Source organism: Lutra lutra, chromosome 6 (genome assembly GCF_902655055.1).
Source record: "Lutra lutra chromosome 6, mLutLut1.2, whole genome shotgun sequence".
Classification (NCBI taxonomy): Eukaryota; Metazoa; Chordata; class Mammalia; order Carnivora; family Mustelidae; genus Lutra; species Lutra lutra.
Genome location: NC_062283.1, coordinates 37,261,344 through 37,281,437, shown reverse-complemented (window position 1 = coordinate 37,281,437; position 20,094 = coordinate 37,261,344). Strand labels below are relative to the sequence as shown.

At 43.2% G+C, this 20,094-nt stretch overlaps 1 protein-coding gene across 8 annotated transcripts in view; it reads left to right on the top strand.

Moving 5' to 3' along the window:
* The window catches only part of KCNQ5 (potassium voltage-gated channel subfamily Q member 5), a 535,207-nt gene extending 515,604 nt beyond the window's left edge, over positions 1-19,603 (top strand). For all 8 annotated transcript variants that reach the window (XM_047732060.1, XM_047732062.1, XM_047732061.1 and 5 more), the window contains 3 exons: positions 11,435-11,566; positions 13,380-13,506; positions 15,176-19,603. In XM_047732060.1, coding sequence (XP_047588016.1) covers positions 11,435-11,566; positions 13,380-13,506; positions 15,176-16,138 — 1,222 coding nt within the window. In that variant the 3' untranslated portion in view covers positions 16,139-19,603. The remainder of the gene's footprint in view (positions 1-11,434; positions 11,567-13,379; positions 13,507-15,175) is intronic.
* Positions 19,604-20,094: the final 491 nt, after the last annotated feature.

The window sequence follows — 20,094 nt, the reverse complement described above, 5'->3', positions numbered from 1 at the left end:
GAAGAGATCTGGTGGCTTTGTAGGTACCAGCCAGATTACTAAAATGGGTGTGAGTTCAGGCAGAGGGAGCCGCAGTTGCTGAGAACCAGATCTGAAGAAGGTATCAGTCCTGGTGGGGCAGAGAACATGGGGAGGAGAGGTTAGATTCAAGGGAGGAGCAGGCACCATTAGAACAAGCCGGAGGGCATGGAGGCTAAGTACGGAAGTAAGTTTGTCGGACTGGTGATTTATTCTAATACTTAGGACTATGACTCACTGCAAGGAATGGATTGGAAAGAGGGAACCATTGTTGTTACCATACCTGGCTCTGCACGGGGCGGGGGGGGGGGGGGGGGGGGGGGCAGCCCATGGCGATGAAGAGTCCTGAAGGACAGAGTTCAGAGCCCTTCAGACATGAGAAAATGACAGGATTTGGGTATTTGCAGGTTAGAAAAGACAGAGTGAAAGAGCAGGAGGAATCAGGAGGGGACATCTGGAGGGAGCGGGTCACGAAGAGGCTGGCTTGTGGGAAGAGGGTGCGTTGTTGCAACTGGTGAGCTTGCAGGGTCACCGTAGGGCCCAGCACACAGGTGAGGCCGGGCTTCAGAAGCCCAGGAGAAAAATCTGGAATGGGGACTAACTTGGTAGTCATGGGCACAGACATAAATGCTTTGCAGAAGTGTCACCTCAAGGGGGGTGTGGGAGTGAAGACAGAAGGTCACCACAGGATTTAAGGCTCACAAACCTGGAGGGAGCTGCCAAAGGAAGAAGGCTTTGGTGGAGACTAACACAGCTGCCAGATTGTTGGGGAAACCAGGAGGGGCGCGAGGAGGAGGGGCCAGCGGACAGCCCTCTGAGGGAGGGGGGCCTCCACTGTGTTCAGTTCGGCTAAGAGGTCAAGAAGACAAAGTGTGAGAAGGTCCTTTAGCATTGACAAACCCGGAGGTCATCAGTGACTCTGGAGAAAAATTCAGTAGAGGCAAAAGGGTTTCAAGCCAGATGGTAAACAGAACATTTTTCTAAATTATCTATCAGAATCTTTCACTCTAATAAGAACATAGATAAAACGTCAAGCATTTCTTTGCAACTAGCAAAGGCTCATCAACTCTGCTGAAATGGCTCAGATTTGATCAGCAAAGAGAAGAGCCATGATAGCTTGTCAGAGTTGCTCAGGCGGGTATGCAAATCAGGCCTTGCTGTAACCCTGGGCTGGGCAACAAAGTTTTCCAGTTTCCTCGCCCTTGTGTTCTTCCTATTCTGAAGGGCACGTGCAGGACCATTGCCTGGACTGTCCCCTAAAATGCATTCTCATCTCTGAATCCTTCTTAAATCTCGCTCCATACTTCAGACAAGAATACTCCACAAATAGAGAAGCAGAGGCACATGTTTGCCGTTGTGGGTTTTTGTTAAACCTACAAGCTGTTTAATCATCACCCGTTCTTAATTTTGCTGAGAGCGTCTCTGCTATTTTAGCAGAGGTGATGAGTCTTTGTTTGCAAGTCACTGTTAAGACATTCTTGACAGCCAAGTCTATGGCATGTTACAGTAAGGGACGCTGCTGCAAGAACATTTTATGGATCATTTAACACATATTTTTAAAATCAGCTAATATAGTCCCTGGAATATTCTTTTTTGCTTGTTTCTGTTTTGGAGATAATTGCTCGTGGCCACATTTTGCTCTGAGGCTGCATTAAACTAGTGTTTTCATGGAAGACACACTTACTCTGCAGCATCTAATTTCTAACCTTTTATTTGGTTATAATTTAAACTGAAACTCCTATTCATTGTTATGACTAAAAATATTCAAGAGCAATCAATGGGTATGGGCACTTTATTTATTTACTTACTCATACTTTAAAATGTATGCAGAATTTTATACTCCTAGGGAAACAAAATTCCCAAATTTAATTACTGGATCAATGCTCACAAAATCCTAAGAGGAGAGTTAACTGTTTGTAGACTTGCTTGAATCTCAAGTTCTTGCTTGGGTTCTACTATTCTTATCCCCTTTAAAAAAAAAAAAAAAAAAAAAAGTGGTATAGGAGAGCCTACCAAATCCTGAATATAAAACTCAATAATAACTAGTATTAGAAGAACGATATCCATGTGCCAGCAGTTGTGGCCAGAGAATGGGTCCTGTTCCCTAAGTCAGCCAGGTGGGAACTTATACAATAAGGCATCTAATGGACTGCATATGAGGGGTGCTAATTTACACATCCCCAGCAAGGATTGGAAGCCAGAAAATGAGATTGGTCAATGCATCCAGGAGCTCCTGTGTCTCCTTAGTCACTGGCTAGTAGCCCAATGTAACATGAAAGAAAGGTAAAGGAGTCTTGGAGATATAGTTCTATAACTAGTTTTGAAGGATTTTCAGAGTCTATATATATATAGAGTTCCACAAGTCCACAGTCCTCGTCGTCCGACAAGTTTGCTCAGTGATCAGCACCACCCATCCCCAGACCCATCTCTGAAAGGCAAAAGAGGGCTGCCTTGGGGAAGTTTTGGTAATCCAAAGGCCTGGATCACTTCAAGAATGAGCTCTAGCACCCTTTTATCTGCTTTTAAGGCAGATAGATGCTGAGTTTCTTTCTCTTTTTTTCTTTTTCTTTTTTTTTTTAGAGAGAGAACGGGCAGGAGGGGCAGAGGGAGAGGAAGAGAGAGAATCTTTTTTTTTTTTTTAAGATTTTATTTATTTATTTGTCAGAGAAATAGAGAGCAGAAGCAGGCTTCCCCTGAGCAAGGAGCCCGATTCGGGACTTGATCCCAGGACCCTGGGATCGTGACCTGAGCCAAAGGCAGCCACTGAACGGACTGAGCCAGGAGGTGTCCCAGATGCTGTGTTTCTTGCAGTCAGGGGGTAGGATTATCCATCCTGGGAAGGAGGGGTTATGGAAAGCATGTCAGTAGAGTAGATCAACCCAACTGATCAGCATAAGGTAAGAAGAGGGGTCAGAGGGAGAAACACACATCCACACCAAAAACAGGATATGGGAAGATAAGGGACCATTTCTGCAGCCTGAACAAATTTGGTGATACAATCCCCAGACGTGAGGGCACAGAGAGTAAAGGACTGTCCTGTCCTGATATTGTCTCCTGTCACTTACACTAGTCTGGGTTAAACACTTCTCTTCACCCCTCTCACTGGCCTGAGCTTCCCACCCCTTCCACTCACACACCATCTGCCCTCCCAGACAGGAAGGGCTCAAGCAACAGGGTTTATTTCTGCATGGCCGTATTCCTGACATCCGGCACAGAGCCTGGCATGGAGTGGGCACTCAAGAAATGTCTGCTAGGTGAGCGAAAGAATCCAGGAGTGAATTCTTGAGTCCCACGCGTCAGACACGCCTGGAGCATCGCTTAGGGATGCGACCGCATGGAGCTCATCCAAGGAGCTCCTGGCTCGGGACAAATGAGGCTCTTGGATTCTGTCGGAGCTCCTGGCCCCAGGGACTGCTGCCTTCCACAAGGACTGGAGAGAGGAAGAATCTGGAGACAAATAATCCCTGGAGGCTCCTTCACCTCTGCCAGCCCCTTTTCAACGGAGTCAGTAACACACACCCCCGCCCCGCCCCCCAGCGCCTCGCCCAGAGCCCAGCCCCACCGCAAGGTAGGCGCTCCCACCTCCGTTTCGGAAGCTCTTGACCTAGGCTACACCGTGGAATGACCCGAAGGGTTCTACAGAATCTCGGGGCCCACACCCCGGATCAGTGAAAACTGAGGGGGGACCGAGGCATCGGCATTTTGTGCAGTGCCCGGGAGCCGCCGAGCTCGGGAAGTGCTGCTGTCCGTCTTCCAGCCCGTGAGGCTGCCTCTGCAGTTCACAGTCTGAGCCCTCTCCCCCGGCCCGCGCTTTGGCTGCGTGCCGGGCTCGTCCATCTGTTCGGTGGCGGCCGCAGTCGCTGCCGCTCCTCTTCTGCTGGTTCCTATCTCTGCATATTCATAAGCAGTGTCTTTACCCTGATTTAGTCGGCTGGAACAAGACTTCTGCAAGATTTTATAACTCATGGCAGCACAACAAATGCACCTACATTTCCTTATAAGTGCACATGTGTTTGTGTGTATATATAGATATATTCTACCCAGAGTTTAACTTCGCTATAGTTATTTCTTCGTGCTCGGAAAAGTGTGTGAGCAGACTGCCTTCGGTTTCAGCCGGAGGGGGTCGGTTGACCAGGTTTGTGACGAATCTTTTCCCCCCTCTAGTGGTACTGCGCCGCATGTCAGCTTCGTGCGAGACGTTTCCTTCTCCTAGACCTAGCCAGCCTCCTGCTTCCCCTCACTGCATCAGAAACAAGCTTTAGGAGTGTTTGCTCCCGCTGTACTAGTTCTGGGGGTGCAGTTGATGCTCATGAAAAAAAGATGCCACTGAGAGCAGAACTTACCCCCCAGCCTTCATTTGGTCCTCCCAAGGACCCTCCAACCACACCAGTAAGAACAGGCCATTCGCTTGGCTGCTTTATTAAGAATGTGTGTGCCAGACACCTGTGAGTGAGAAGAGCTTGTATTATAGCAAAGTATCTTTTTCGTTCTTGTTATTTTGTGTTAAAATACAAGATCTGGACGCCTGGGTGGCTCAGTGTCAGTTGAGCGTCTGCCTTCCGCTCAGGTCATGATCTCAGGGTCCTGGGATAGAGCTGGGCAGAGGAGCTCCCTGCCCAGGATGGACTCTGCTTCCCCCCTTCCTCTGCCCTTCCCCCAACTCATGTTCATGTTCTCTCTCTCTCTCTCTTGAATAAAGTCTTAAATATATATATATATATAAGATCTTAGTATTAAGGCAATAGTACTATATTGTGATAACGAGCTCAACACTAGAGTCAAACTGGTTCAAATCCCAATTGCACATCTACTAGCTATGCAACCGCAGGTGAGGTATTTAACTTCTCTATGCCTCAGTTTCCTTACCTACAAACATGAAGATGACAGTACTATCCCTCTCATAGGGTGAAACTATGAAGTACTACTTGGCATTATCATCTTAATTGTTGAATGTTTCCTTTTTTGTTAAGTCTTTTTTTCATATATTTACTTATTTTAGAAAGAGAGTGGGGGAGGGGCAGAGGGAGAGGAAGAGAATTTCAAGCAGACTCCCTGCTGAGCACAGAGCCCATGACATGGGACTTGATCTCAAGATCCTGAGATCATGACCTGAACCAAAACCAAAGAGTTGAATGCTTAACAGAGCCATTCTGTTGACTCATTCTAGGTAACCTAATTGTTAAATGTTTTTTAAAGGTCCGAATTTTACTCTAGAATTACTTGCTTAAACACGTCTTGCTACCAGGCAAGATATAGATCATATTAAACATATTTATAAGTATGTAGAAGGCCACCAAAGTCTTCTGTTTCTTTTCCCCAAGCCAGCTCATGAGCTTTTGTTTATTCCTGGCCTGAAGGCATTTCCTCATCACTCTCATCTAGACAGTGGAACAGCAAACTATAACCAAAATCCAACCCAATGCTTGTTTTTGTAAATAAAGTTTTATTAGAACACATCTACACTTACTTGTTTATGTATTGTCTGTGGTTGCTCTCATGCCACAATGCAAAGTTGAATGGTTTCAACAGAAATCAGACAACCCGGGGCGCCTGGGTGGTTCAATGGGTTAAAGCCTCTGCCTTCAGCTCGGGTCATGGTCTCAGGGTCCTGGGATCAGGCCCCACATCGGGCTCTCTGCTCAGCGGGGAGCCTGCTTCCCCCCCTCCTCTCTGCCTGCCTCTCTGCCTACTTGTGATCTCTCTGTCAAAATAAATAAATAAAACTAAAAAAAGGAAAGAAAAAAAGAAACTAGACAACCCATAAAGCATAAAATATTTACTATCTGGCCCTTTACAGAAAAAACTTTCTGCCCCTTGTCTATACTTCAAATAGCTCTGGATTTATGCTCCCTGAAATATGCCGGAAGAACTCCAACCTATTCTAAGGCACTCTTTTAAGAAGACCTTGACAAGCATCTGCTTTGCCACAAAACAACATAAACAACTTAGAACAACTGGAGAGTGACTAATCCCCATTTGATTCTCCAGCAAGCGCTTATGGACCCTCTAATACTCGTCCGAGATTATGCTCAGTGCTAGGGTAAAAACCATAGCCCCTGACGTTGATAAGTCAGTGGGTGAGGTACAGTGCCTCAGATTTACCTCCATGGCCGTGCACTTGAGGGCACAAAGCAAGACCATCTACCCCTGTGAAGGTGAAGGAAAGATGTTCGGGCTGAATACAGAACCGCTAGCATTTCAGGTCGAGTACAAAGACAGAATCCTGAGAAATTAGCACTTTGGTGACCAAAAAATCCAGGAGGCCTGGAGTGCAGGCTGCATGCAGAAGAATGAATAGAGATGAACCTCCGGAGAGAGAAGGTGGGGGGTCCCCATCTATTACCCTCTTCCCTCGGGTTACCCACCCAGTCTCCTCGTAGTGCTGCTAGACAAACCTCTCATGTTCGTTAAACCCTGCACCAAGTGTTGGCTTATTGAGGGGAGAGCACATAGGCCTGCATTCAAGGACGTAGAATCTGGTGAAGGAGGCGGGTATATAAGCAAATAATTACAGGGTGGTGTGCTAAGTACTAAAATAGAGGTTGATGTGCAAGTGACTAACTACTTTGGAAGAATCACAGAAATTTCCATAAAAGAAGTGACTTTAGAGCTGAGTCTTAAAGATATCGTAGGATTTCGGGAAGAGGAAAGAGCGTGTGCAAATAATTGAAGCCTACGATTTATTGAATGGTGTTTTGTAGACCTGCAAATATTTTTGTTACTGTTGCTGGAACATCACATTCCAAACACAGAGTGAGGGGGGAGGTGAGAGAGGTAGACAGCAGCCAGTCCATAAACAGCCTTACACGATATGCTAAGGAATTTGATGTTTACTTGAGAGGCTGTGGAGAACCAATGAAGGATATTAGGAAGGGGGGCAATGTGGTCTCACTTTCACTTTGAAAGATTTATTCTTTCTAAGGCTATATAGTATTGCAAATAGAAAGGAGAGAACAGCTTTGAGAGCTATTGGTACATGGTTGGTCTGTCCTTGGCAAAGGCAAAGTGACTGTCATCCTCCTTTATATAAATTACTGGTTTCCAAAAGACTTTTGTTATTAAACATTCCCTCCACATTTATAAAACATATTGCCCAACTTAGAATTTTAGTATCTCACCTCCGGCCTCTTCAGCGTTTTCATTTTCAACCTACAACAAAGACAGTTAAGAAAATCTGTTTCTTGTCCGTTGGCGCCTGGCTGGCTCAGTCAGTGGAGCCTGCGACTCTTGATCTTGGGGCTGTGGGTGCGAACCCCAATGCTGAGTGTAGAGAGTGCTCAAAAAAACTAAAGTGAAATAAAATAATTTTTTTTAAAGAAAATATATTTGTTGTCCATCTTAGAAAACTGAATTCTTAACAGGTAAAATGGTTTGTTTACACTTGGTAATGTCCTGATAAATGCTAAGCAACCAGCAGTCCTAGATGGGAAACTGATGGTCTTCTGTGGTGTTTGGGTATGCCCATGTGATGACAGCTATGCGAAGCTGAGTCAATATTAGAGTTCTTAATAGGCTTACCATGGATTCTTACACATCGTATCACTCCTTGGAGGTTCTGCTTCCCCTCTGGTGCTTTCCTTATAGACTTTCCTACTTCCATGTAAGGAATTAAAAATTGGATTAATAGGGGCGCCTTGGTGGCTCAATCTGTTAAGCATCTGCCTTTGGCTCCCGTCATAATCCCAGGGTCCTGGAATCGAGCCCCACCTCAGGCTCCCTCTGAGGGAAGCCTGCTTCTCCTTCTCCCACTCCCACTGTTTGTGTTCCCTCTCTCACTGTCTCTCTCTGTGTGTCAAATACATAAATAAAATATTTTTAAAAGAAATAAATAAAAAAACAAAAATTGGATTAATAATACCATTTCAGCTATTTGAAAAAGAGGAGTATATGAAGGATTGGGCTGGAGCCAGCTTATACTCTCGGGAACTGAATGTTACATTTTTGGGAATTTTGCTGCTTGTTAAATACAGCCATTATTAAACTTTAAATTGTATAAACTCACAATTAAATAAGTTATATTAAAAACAAAGGCAATATACATTCAACACTCACTACTTCCTAATCACTTTACTACATGTTACTCTCTGTATTCTTGAGTTATATACATTTATTGTATCTGCATGGCATAAATACTATGTAATGATATAATATTGCATATCACATCCCAACTTCTTGTTCAGTGATGTCACATTGATAGCTTGAAATATAAAGTATAGTAAGAGTATTTGTACCATGGAAATTGGCAAGCAATACAAATCAAAATTATAAATATTGATCAAAATTATTTAAAAATTGATTTTCCTTTAATTTGGCTAGTTCACAAATGGTAAATTATACAAATAAAATGAAATTATCGTGGTCTGCTTAAAATATGACTGAGTATGGGCCAGAGTATAATTGTGTCTACTGAATGCCTTCAAATTGTTCTTTTGTTAAAGTATTTGTGAAAGGAAAAGAGAAAAACATGCAACTCTTGAGACAAATTACCATAGAGCAGTCACACAACTCCCTACAAGAAACACGGGCAGGAACCCCCGGCAGACAAAACAGATCATTCACTTTGGAGGTGTGTGGGCCCCCCACTGGGCAGCCACACCACAGACCACTAATGCCTAAGCTACAGCCTATGGGAACACACTAACTCATGCCAAAGCTCATCCCTCTGCATGTAGGCTGTCATTTACCATAGCCCGGGAAAAAAAAAATTGCCAAGATCCCGGCCAATCTTTTCAGCATCTCAAGAATTGATGCCACAGGAAAGCCGGAGGTGCTGTGAGAGTGAGAACCAGACATATCTGGGTGAGATTCTGGCTTTGCCTCGTACTGGTTGCTAGTGACGGGGCAAGTCACATAGGTTCTTTGAATCTCAGTTTCCTCAAATATGAAAGGGAAATAAGACTGTCTTAAGGGCTGTTGAATATAAGAAATCTAAAGTACTTCACCTAATGGGCGCTTAGGCAGTTCAGTCGGTTAAGTGTCTGCCTTCGGCTAGGGTCATGGTCCCAGAGTCCTGGGATCTGGCTGCACTGGGCTCCGTGCTCATGGGGCACCTGCTTCTCCCTCTACCCCTCCCCCTACTCGTGCTGTCTCTCTTGCTCACTCTCTCTCTAATAAGTAAATAAAATCTTTAAAAAAAAAAACTACTTACACAACAAGTGATAATCTTATTGAAAACACAAACAACAACAATTAAAAACCATCTAAGGGATGTATAAAGATGATTTTTTTTCCTCCCCCCCCCCCGCCCCCCGCCCACCCAGACAACATTAGCTACTCTGAAGATAAATAAAGAGGGTCTGGGCTGTTAGATTAGCCTTTCTTCTGATTTTATTCTTATTATTACCTAGATGAGCAGATCTTTTCTTTTTCTCTTTCCTTCCTTCTCTTATTCAACAAATGTTTCTTTCCACAGTGAAGAGGGAACTGTGCTCACCTCTGAGTACACAGTGTTGAAGAATGGTGATCGTAACACTCAGGGTAGAAGCAGCAATAGTAATAAGAGCTAACATTTCTTAAGCACACCCCCCCCCCCCCGCCTGTTGAATAAAAGAGGCCCAGTCCTGCTTTCATGTACCTGACAATTTAGTGTGGGGAAACAGATAGTTAACAAATAATTACTCAGGGCCAGAAATTTCATAGGGGAGGTATTTCATTAGTTTGCACAATTTTTTTAATATAGGAGACTGAGCCCCAAACAAATTTGATAAACAAATTAGGAACTAAAGCTAAATACTAAGAGGTTAAAATAAAACAGAGTTCCTCTACTTTCCTCTGAATAATGCTTAAATGTTTCTGTAAACAAAAACAAACAATGAAAGAGACCAAAAAAGTTTATCCTGGACAAAGAAGAGATTGATGGGGAAAATATGGTGGAGAGAGGGTGTAAGAATGTTATGGATAATTGATTCCAAAATAATTAAGATACAATTAATTTGAAGTTAATAATATAATTACAAGATAGAGTTTGGGGCTTCTTAACCAATAAGACAAGTCGGGGTCCTTGCAATCAGCTATCAGTTAGGATACGTAGTATTTTCTGTTTAAATTTTACATTTAGACCTAATCTTCCCACTTTCCACCAAGGGACACCAAATTGGGATTTGCAGAGCCTAATTGACTGGTTCCCAGCCTGGGATCCGTGAGTGTGATAACGGGCGTCTATGAGCCATTTAAAAGTTGAAAAAACACTGGCAGGCTTAACATTTACCTGCACTAAGGCTGCATAGACTCATTAAAATGTTATGCTTCTTTGCTTTCTTCAGAAATAATACCAAGTTATTGCAGTAACTGTTTATCCTCGGCAACTTAGCTGTTTATGGCATCATGGGATTTATTGATGAAATATTGTTTTAGGGGCACCTGGGTGGCTCAGTCTTTAGGCATCTGCCTTTGTCTGGGGTTGTGATCCCAGGTTCCTGGGATGGAGACCTGAGTCAGGCTCCCTCCTCAGTGGGAAGCCTGCTCTCCCTCTCCTACTCCCCCTGTTTGTGTTCCTTCTCTCGCTGTCTCTCTCTGTCAAATAAATAAATAAAAATCTTTTTTTTTTCTAAAATTTTTTAAAGAAATATTGTTTTAAAACATGAGGTCCAGGGCGCCTGGGTGGCTCAGTGGGTTAAGCATCTGCCTTTGGCTCAGGTCATGATCTCAGGGTCCTAGTACAGAGCTCGTGCTCAGCAGGGAGTCTGCTTCTCCCTCTCTTGGCCCCTCCCCCTTGCTTATTCTAACACTCACAAGCACTCACGTATTCTCTCTTTCTCTCAAATAAAATCTTTAAAAAAAAGAAAAAAGCATGAGGTCTTTGTCGGGGAAGTATTGTAATAAAAGAGATCTCTGGTTCTGAAACCTTAGATATCCAAGCCTAGTGGATGAGTGTGTTACATTTGAAACAAAAGGAACTTGGCTACCTAATTGAGCAGTATTCTGCAAAAGTAATTTATGAAACAGAATTTTCATAAATTTCATATGAATGCATTTCTCTAGAGAGAATAAGTTTTGCAGACATATCTACATCTGAAATTGCATAGTTACATAAAAGACTATTTTAACAATTTTTATATTTCTTAAGGGATGCAGTCTAGGTGTTATTTCTTAAACTTCTGAGGGTCACATAGAGAAGGCAGAATTGCATTTTGCCTTTGATTTTAACTCAGGGTTTCAGTGAACAGCAAAAACGTATAACACTTAGCATTAAGTCTCTTTTGTGTGTTTTTCGACTCTCAGTGTGTGCCTCCCTTGAGATATTCTTAAATTGCCCACTTTAATCTTGGGCTTTTATGTTGCATTTCTGGAGGAACCTAAAATAATGTGATGCTTAACTTTTTTTTCCCCCAGAGTTCGCATATTTACTAGCAAGCCATTTGGGTAACTTCTTTTAGCAGAGTTATGGAGATTAACATGGAACATGTTGCTTTTACAGGATTATGAAATTTCATGTTGCAAAACGGAAGTTTAAGGAAACATTACGCCCCTATGATGTAAAAGATGTCATTGAACAATATTCTGCTGGTCATCTAGACATGTTATGTAGAATTAAAAGTCTCCAAACACGGTAAGCAATAGCAATGTGATTTGTTGGGAAGGAATGGGCATAAAAACCGTCTGAGGGTAATTACTTCTCTGTTGTAGAGAAAACTCTCTGAAACTTGGAGTTCTAATTCATTTTTCATGGATAACTGGACTTTTGCTTTTAATGTAGATTTTTTATTTAAGGATGTTAATCAGACATGAAAAGCCTCCATCTGCAGCCTGTAATATCTCAGTATTCTCATCTGTAAAAATAGGGATAATGTGATCGCCTCCTAAGGTTGTCATGAAGATTGAATGAGTTCCTACACACTAACCGAGTGCCCAGTAACTGTTAATGGTTGTCGCTGATGCCGTTTGAATGATTGCTGCTATTGTTGTTTTGTTATTCTCGGAATCCCAACCATCCTTCCAGAAGAAGCCGTCCTTCTTCCTCATCAAATTTTACCCAACTATCTGGCCTCTAGAAACAGACCTTTCCCTTCTCTGACCTCCTACAGCCATTGAGAGCTGCCATGGAGCATAGAGACACTCATGATCTTGGTATTCAATCTTGCCCAAGAATTTGACTCAAAAACAAGTGGTTGGCTCTTGTATTGTTTCCTGGGTGCAAGTCTGTTCCCCTGCTCGTGACTAAGACTGGGCCTTTGCCTTTCTTAGGGTCCTGCACTGTGTCAGATACACACTGTCTCTCTGGTGAGCATCTTACTCAGTGATTAAAAGAGTTTGGTGTCTTACTCCAACCACGTTTGATTATGTTCTCTTGAAGCCAGAATATCCAGTCATCTCAGTTTTTTAAGAGTCTTGTTTCATTCTCAGGCACAAATTACCAGTGTTGGTGTTTGAAGAGTTCTGAAAACACAAGGAGAGGGTCTTAAACATTTGTTTATATGCCCATAGCACACTTAGCTCAGTGGGAGGCATATACTGGGCCCTTAGTAAACCACCTGGTGATCAATTCTAGAAATCACAATTTGTTCGTCCGTTCATTCATTTATCCAGCAGACAATTATTGAGCCTTTAATGTGTGCCAGGCACTATGGACGTTTAGAGATTAATAAAATAATGACTTAGTCCTTGTGGAGTTTGCAGTATAACAGATGAGATTCATGGCAGGAGGTGGGCACTGCCTGTAAACTGTAATGCTGAGTCCATCCTGATAATTCAGCTCCAACACACACATAAAAGAAAGTAATTCCCATTTCAGTGGATCAAGTCTCCTTGGAAATGGTTTTAACTCATCCTATGGTGGTGTTACAGTCTCGGCCCACGTGGTCATGGTCTTCCAAGTCCAAGTTCTTTAATAGAACTATTATAAAACAAGGATTTTTATAAAATTGAACTGCTACAGAAGTTGTAGAACTAACCTTAAGTTTCCAGCGCATTCTCCAACTAGAATTCCAAAAGGTGGAGACGATCACTTTCTATGGGCTTAGCTCCCGCATATCAGATGTGCAGTAAATGTTCACTGAAGCATCTGTTCTATTAACATGAAATAATCATAATTACGACTTTGTCATATTTTCAGCAGTTAAATTCAGGAAATGCCTGGTCGGAGATGCAAACAGACAAATTACTTTGTAGTTCAGGACAATTTCGCCTCCAGAAGATTGCCCATAAGCGACTTCATCACAGACCAGAATAATGAGAAAATTAATCTCATGTGTAATTCTCATGTTAAGAAAATAAGCACATCAACTGGAACAAGCTCATTTTCATGTCATCTTACATAAATTAAAGATAATTGTCTTTAATTTTTCTTTTCAAAATACTTCGCTCTGGCCCAGGGCAATCTCTGTCTTCAACATTTATAATCTGATCTCCTCTTTCTCTGATAGTGTTGACCAAATTCTCGGAAAAGGGCAAATCACATCAGATAAGAAGAGCCGGGAGAAAATAACAGCAGAACACGAGACCCCCGATGACCTCAGTATGCTCGGCCGGGTGGTCAAGGTGGAGAAGCAGGTATGATCCAACTGGAATGGCTAACTTTTCCATCCAAATTTTTTTTTAACAAAAATTAGGTCATTTGGGGCACCTGGGTGTCTCAGTGGGTTAAAGCCTCTGCCTTCGGCTCAGGTCATGATCCCAGGGTCCTGGGATCGAGCCCCGCATCAGGCTCTCTGCCCAGCGGGGAGCCTGCTTCCTCCTCTCTCTCTGCCTACTTGTGATCTCTGTCTGTCAAATAAATAAATAAAAATCTTTAAAAAAAATTAGGTCATTTGATGTATTTTAGTGATTAAAAATTTTTTAGGATTTTATTTATTTATTTGATACAGAGAGGGACCGAGGGAGAAGCAGACTCCCTGCTGAGCAGGGAGCCTAATATAGGGCTCAATCCTGGGACCCTGGGATCTTGACCTGAGCTGAAGGTAGATGCTTAACCGACTGAGTCACCCAGGTGCCCCAGTGATTATTAATATATTTTAAGAAGAAAATCAAGGAAGAGTGAATGCAACTACATTTTTTATGCATAGACAGTGTTCTCTAAAACACTTGGATTTCCATGTAAGGAATGAACAATTTCATCTCATCAATGAATATGTGAACTGGAAGCAACTATAGACTTTCCACAGTAAAATGACAGACCTATTTTTCGTATGTGTTTTGGTGACTGTCACTGTCTCTCTTTTTCACTCTTTTGTAAAAAACAAAACAAAACCTCAGTTATTAGCCCTTCTCATACAAAGATAACTGTCCAAACCAAGAAACAGAGTCTTAACTAACTATAGAGAACACCCGGATGGTTACTAGAGGGGAGGTAGGGGGTGGGGATTTAAATAGGTGAAGCAGGGGGCGCCTGGGTGGCTCAGTGGGTTAAGCCGCTGCCTTCGGCTCAGATCATGATCTCAGAGTCCTGGGATAGAGCCCCGCATCGGGCTTTCTGCTCAGCAGGGAGCCCGCTTCCTTCTCTCTCTGCCTGCCTCTCTGCCTGCTTGTGATCTCTCTGTCAAATAAATAAATAAAATCTTAAATAAATAAATAAATAAATAGGTGAAGGGGATTAAAGAATATACTTATTATATGAGGACCGAGTACCTTATGGAATTGCAGAGTCACTCTATTGTACACCTGAAACTAATATAACACTTCTGTTAACTACACTGGAATTAAAATTAAAAACTTAATTTAAAAAAAAGGCAGTTGTCCAGAAATCAAATTGCTTCCCCAATCCAATCAAAAATATCTCAAGTATTAATCTGAAGCATTTTATACCTTTGTTAATTATTAATTATTAAGCATTTTGTACCTTTGTTTTAAATTCAGAATCACCTACATTGATATTTAAGGTCTTGATTTCATCAGAGGAGTTCCTCGCTAGACTGCCATAGAGTCCCAGAATCATTTCTTGGAGGAGGCTTGGCAAAGGCAACTTGATTGGGCTGGGGGTTTTGAGGCTGCTTTTGTAAAGCGCTTATATGTTTTTTTGAGAACATCAATTGTCCATTTTAAGTTAAGGGGGAGGGGTATTGAGGGGAGATTATGCAGAGACTGAAGCTCACCTCTCTAGTTATCCCTTGCCCACCCACCCCCCAAATACACCGCTAGACATACATGCTGCAGTGGCTCTAGAAACGAAGCCCACTCTTCCAACAGGTTATAACTCAAATGTGACCATTTCCCCCACCCTTAGGTACAGTCCATCGAGTCCAAGCTGGACTGCCTGCTCGATATATATCAACAGGTCCTCCGGAAAGGCTCTGCCTCCGCCCTCACTTTGGCCTCATTCCAGATCCCACCTTTTGAATGTGAACAGACATCTGACTATCAGAGCCCCGTGGATAGCAAAGACCTGTCCAGTTCGGCGCAGAACAGCGGCTGCTTATCCAGATCAGCGAGCGCCAACATCTCTCGAGGCCTGCAGTTCATCCTGACGCCAAATGAGTTCAGCGCTCAGACTTTCTACGCGCTTAGCCCTACTATGCACAGCCAAGCAACACAGGTGCCAATGAGTCAAAGTGACGGCTGCGCAGCGGCGGCCGCCAGCAACCTTGCAAACCAAATAAGCGTGGCCCCTAAGCCAGCAGCCCCAACAACTTTACAGATCCCGCCTCCTCTCCCAGCCATCAAGCATCTGCCCAGGCCGGAGACCCTGCACCCGAACCCCGCAGGCTTACAGGAAAGCATTTCCGATGTCACCACCTGCCTTGTTGCCTCCAAGGAAAATGTTCAGGTTGCACAGTCAAATCTGACCAAGGACCGTTCTCTAAGGAAAAGCTTTGACATGGGGGGAGAGACTCTGTTATCTGTCCGCCCCGCGGTGCCCAAGGACTTGGGCAAATCTCTGTCGGTGCAAAACCTGATCAGGTCGACAGAGGAACTGAATATACAGCTTTCTGGGAGTGATTCAAGTGGCTCCAGAGGCAGCCAAGATTTTTACCCCAAATGGAGGGAATCCAAATTGTTTATAACTGATGAAGAGGTGGGTCCCGAAGAGACTGAGACAGACACGTTCGATGCCATGCCACAGCCTGCCAGGGAAACTGCTTTCGCGTCGGACTCTCTAAGGACTGGAAGATCGCGATCATCTCAGAGCATTTGTAAGGCAGGAGAAAGCACGGAAGCCCTCAGCTTGCCTCATGTCAAACTGAAATAAGTTCTCCGTTTTCCTTCTAGCAAAGCAGTTCCTTTAGCCATACATATCGTTGCATGAACTATTTTGAAAGCCCTTCTAAAAAGTTGAAATTGCAAGAATCAGGAAGAACATGAAAGGCAGTTTATAAGCCCGTTATCTTTTAATTGCATGAAAATGCATGTTTAGGGATGGCTGAAATTCCAAGGTACATCAACATTAACCCACTCATTTAGTAACGTACCTTGCGTTTAAAATCCTGAGAAACCAAACACTGCTAACGCTATGGGGTGTGTGAAAATGTCAAGATTAGGTCACTTAGAAGATTTGACTCTTGTGTTTGAAATTACGGGAGTAAACAACTTCAAATTTCAGGCATTTCTGCTTTGTGATTAAATACAAAATACGTTTTCAAAATTAGGCCATAATGTATATGTAAACACAATGGCTACCATCAACCGCTGCTAACAAGGTATCGAGTAAAGCAGAACTTGGGAATCATAGAAATGGCTGCCTCTTTCAAGATATCTGCCAACCCATTCCTATTCAGTCATTTTATTATTGATGTAATTTGAATGTCAATCTGTGTGCTTTTGGTGATTCAATGCTGTGGCAAGCAATTTTGCACATCATTTCCATGTTGTCCTTTATGACGAGAATGTTCTTCAATTAGAACGCGTGCAAATAATGAAATTCAGGGCCAGTGGGGCAAACAGACTATCTGACACATGTGACTTCACGGGAACATAGTCCACAATGGCTGAATCAACTTTATATGCGGTCGACTTCTACACACGCGAGTACAATACTGATGAGTAGAAGGACCAGGGTTCTGGGGCTGATCTCTCTGCAATGGCGTCCCCCCACCCCCCAACCCCGGCTTGCCAGGACTGCCACAGGGAAGGGGGAAGTGTGAGAAACCATTCCCACTAAACTGGTAATACAGGCAGGATCCCCGGGAATTAGACATTTGGGTGAGACTGAGAGGAGCACGGCTTAAAAAGAATCCAGACACAACACCAGGAAGTAGGTGAAGTTAACGAAAATAGCTTTGCCCTCAGAGGGCAATGCGAGGGAGGAAAATCAAACCAAAATAGAAGAACTTGATCTTTTTAGAAAATGAATATTGCTAGGGAATTCAACTACCTAAACATCCCTTATTCTTATATATAAACGGAGAATTTTGCAACGTGTTTATTTTTACTATGCCCTGAATGTTTTTTGCTATTAACCTAGTACGTTTTGCATATGGAAGGCTGTCACTAAACTTCCTTTACTTTTTTATACTGTAGCGAACGTTTTCTATGCTCCCCCAAGAATGTTGCCCCAAACCTCAAATTAGGGGTTCTGTTTCCTGGTGTGCACATTCACAGTTAGAAGCCAGGTACCCCCCAATAGGGTCTGCAGATCAGAAACACTTACATCGTATAGCACAGCCGCAAGGACCCAAGGGAAGCAAAACCAGAGAGGCACTCACCAGAAAGCAAGCCCCGCCCACTGCTTGTTGGAAACCTGTCTAGTGTTCTCAGAACTTCAGCCAAGGTCATGGCATTCAAAAGGCAAGGGGGAGCCAGAGAGCCCTTCAGTTCAGTTCCAGTCCAGTCACAGAAGGACTTAGGGAAGGAAGAGGTTTTTTTCCTTGGGACATAGTGCTCTTCCAAAAAAACCCTTCAGCGGCCAGGAAGACAAAGCAGGGATAGCAACTGGCTGTCCAAAGGCAGAAGGAGGCCCTGAAATCCACCCATCCTCCCCAACTGTCTCCCCCAACTGGTGGTCTCCAATCCCCAACCCTCCTCCTACCTTTCTTCTCCATTAACTTCTCAGTTCCCTGCCACTGTTCTGCTCCTGAACTTCGCCAGGCTTTACCCAGCTTCCATCCCCAAGTAAACCACTTCTCCGCTCTTCCTCAGATAGGCTTCTCAACCTTTAAAAATCCTTGTCCCTTTTGATAAACACTGAAATTTTAAACGCCTCCTCTTCTCAACCCACCTGGATTCTAGCACACTTCCCTGGAGTGTATCATTCAGCGTCTTCTTGGCTGCTGGAGACACACAGAAGTTAGGGTCTAAATTTTACACTCCAGTCAAAAAAAAAAAATGTTATCAAGCTTTTAAAGCAATGACTTTCGTTTTGAAGCACAGAATTTTAGTAAATTATGAAATGCAATTTTTCACCTACTCTGTTTCCACTCAACCTGAACTTGTGATACACCCTCCCAAGGAGGTTGTAACACCACACACACATGCACACGCGCACACACACACAAACACACACATCATTCCACTGGCTTAAAGCCAGACACCTGCCACGCACTTGGCAGGCTCTCTCCAATTATCAGTTGAGGAAGAGGAGGGAGGCAGCAACTTTCAGGTAGCACTGATTCCTGGATATTCCCTGTCCTGGATCGAACCCCACTGGCAGCAGGAATTCTGAATGTATTGGGGACCCCTCCTTAGGCCTCCGACACAGTATAGTTCATCCAGCATTGCTGAAGACTGAAGATTCAGAAACAAACCCCAAATGCATCACTGAGGTCTTAATCATAGCAAAATGTGATAAACCATGATGTGAAAAACTTTTATACATTGAAGCCATGACTATTTTGTGTCTATCTCTTACTCTAGCACAAAAACTCTTGGATGTTCAGAGATAGTTGTACTGTATGAAAACTGCAGGGTTTTGTCTGTTGTGTTACTCTCTACAGGGTTGAGAGGGGTCTCCCATTTACACTTAGTGAAGTCCCATTGGTCAAGGCCAAATGGTGTCTTGAAGCACAATTTAGCTGAGCACTGAGCAGCCACGTGCTTTCTCAGTTCAAGTTTGTCTGCCTTCAATATGTAGGGCTGATCAAGCGAATGCTTACTAGCAAACATCCCCTTATATGAGGTTGACTAAAAATATTGCTGTGTCTGGTCTAAATGTTTGCATTTTGTTCAATTAAATTAATTATCTGTGGGTTGCCAGTTTTGTTTTAAGTAAGAGACACTTTATTGAGTTTTTAAGTCTTTATCTCCTGTTCAAAGGTGCCTTTCTCACCTCCCATTGACTCAGTGATTCTGAAAGTTCACAATTTGCAGGTGGAACAAGTCTAATAGAGAGGAGGAAATCAGGCACAGCGACTAATTCTCATGCCCATTGGCAAAGCAAAACCACAAGAAAGGATGAAACCTGAGCAACTAAAATTAATGGATCACTTCATCCAACCCGACTGAGAAAATGTCAGAAACGTTAACTTATCTCCCCAGAAGCTGATATTTTTTGCCTTAAATGACATGGTTGTGTTTTTGCAAGAGAAACTTAATATAATTACGTGCATTTTAAGTGAGCAGTTCTAAAAGTCAAGTATGACAATACAGTTGTCTGTTCCTGAGAACAAATCAATCAGGAATTTCATACCCATCTCAAGCTATCATTGAAATGTAATCTCCTTTGCTCTCTTTTACTGGGCTCATTTGTTTTAAAGTAAAACATTAAAAAGATGTCTACAAACAGTGTGACTGTTTTTATCTGGAAGTAACTGGTTGGTTCTGAGCAGACTGCTCCCAGTCAATCAAACTGGCTGTGTACAGATTTGGGGCTGAAATACAGTTATCTTCCTGCAGGTCCGTGAAGAAATCCTTGGAAATTTGGGGAGGTGGAGATTTGCAAATGTTTTTGAGGGTGTATCATAAGAAAAATCAGTTCCATGTTAATCAAAACTCAGAAAGCAGCACAGGTGGGCTTTGTATTAACCCTAATAAAGGGGTGTAGTAAACAAGTAATAGGAAATCACTGGGTGCCCAGGCATGTGCCTGCCTGCCGCCCCTGGCTACTCAGAATCACCATGTTGAGCACCTAGCCAGCTCTACCTTACCAGGGGAGGACTCCTCCAAAAGGAATCTTTCCCTTCGTCACTAAGATACCCCGTTCCTTCTGTTTTCCTAGTACTTTTACGCTAAGTATCCATGATTAATTCCAGTGGAATGTTAGGACTCTGGAAT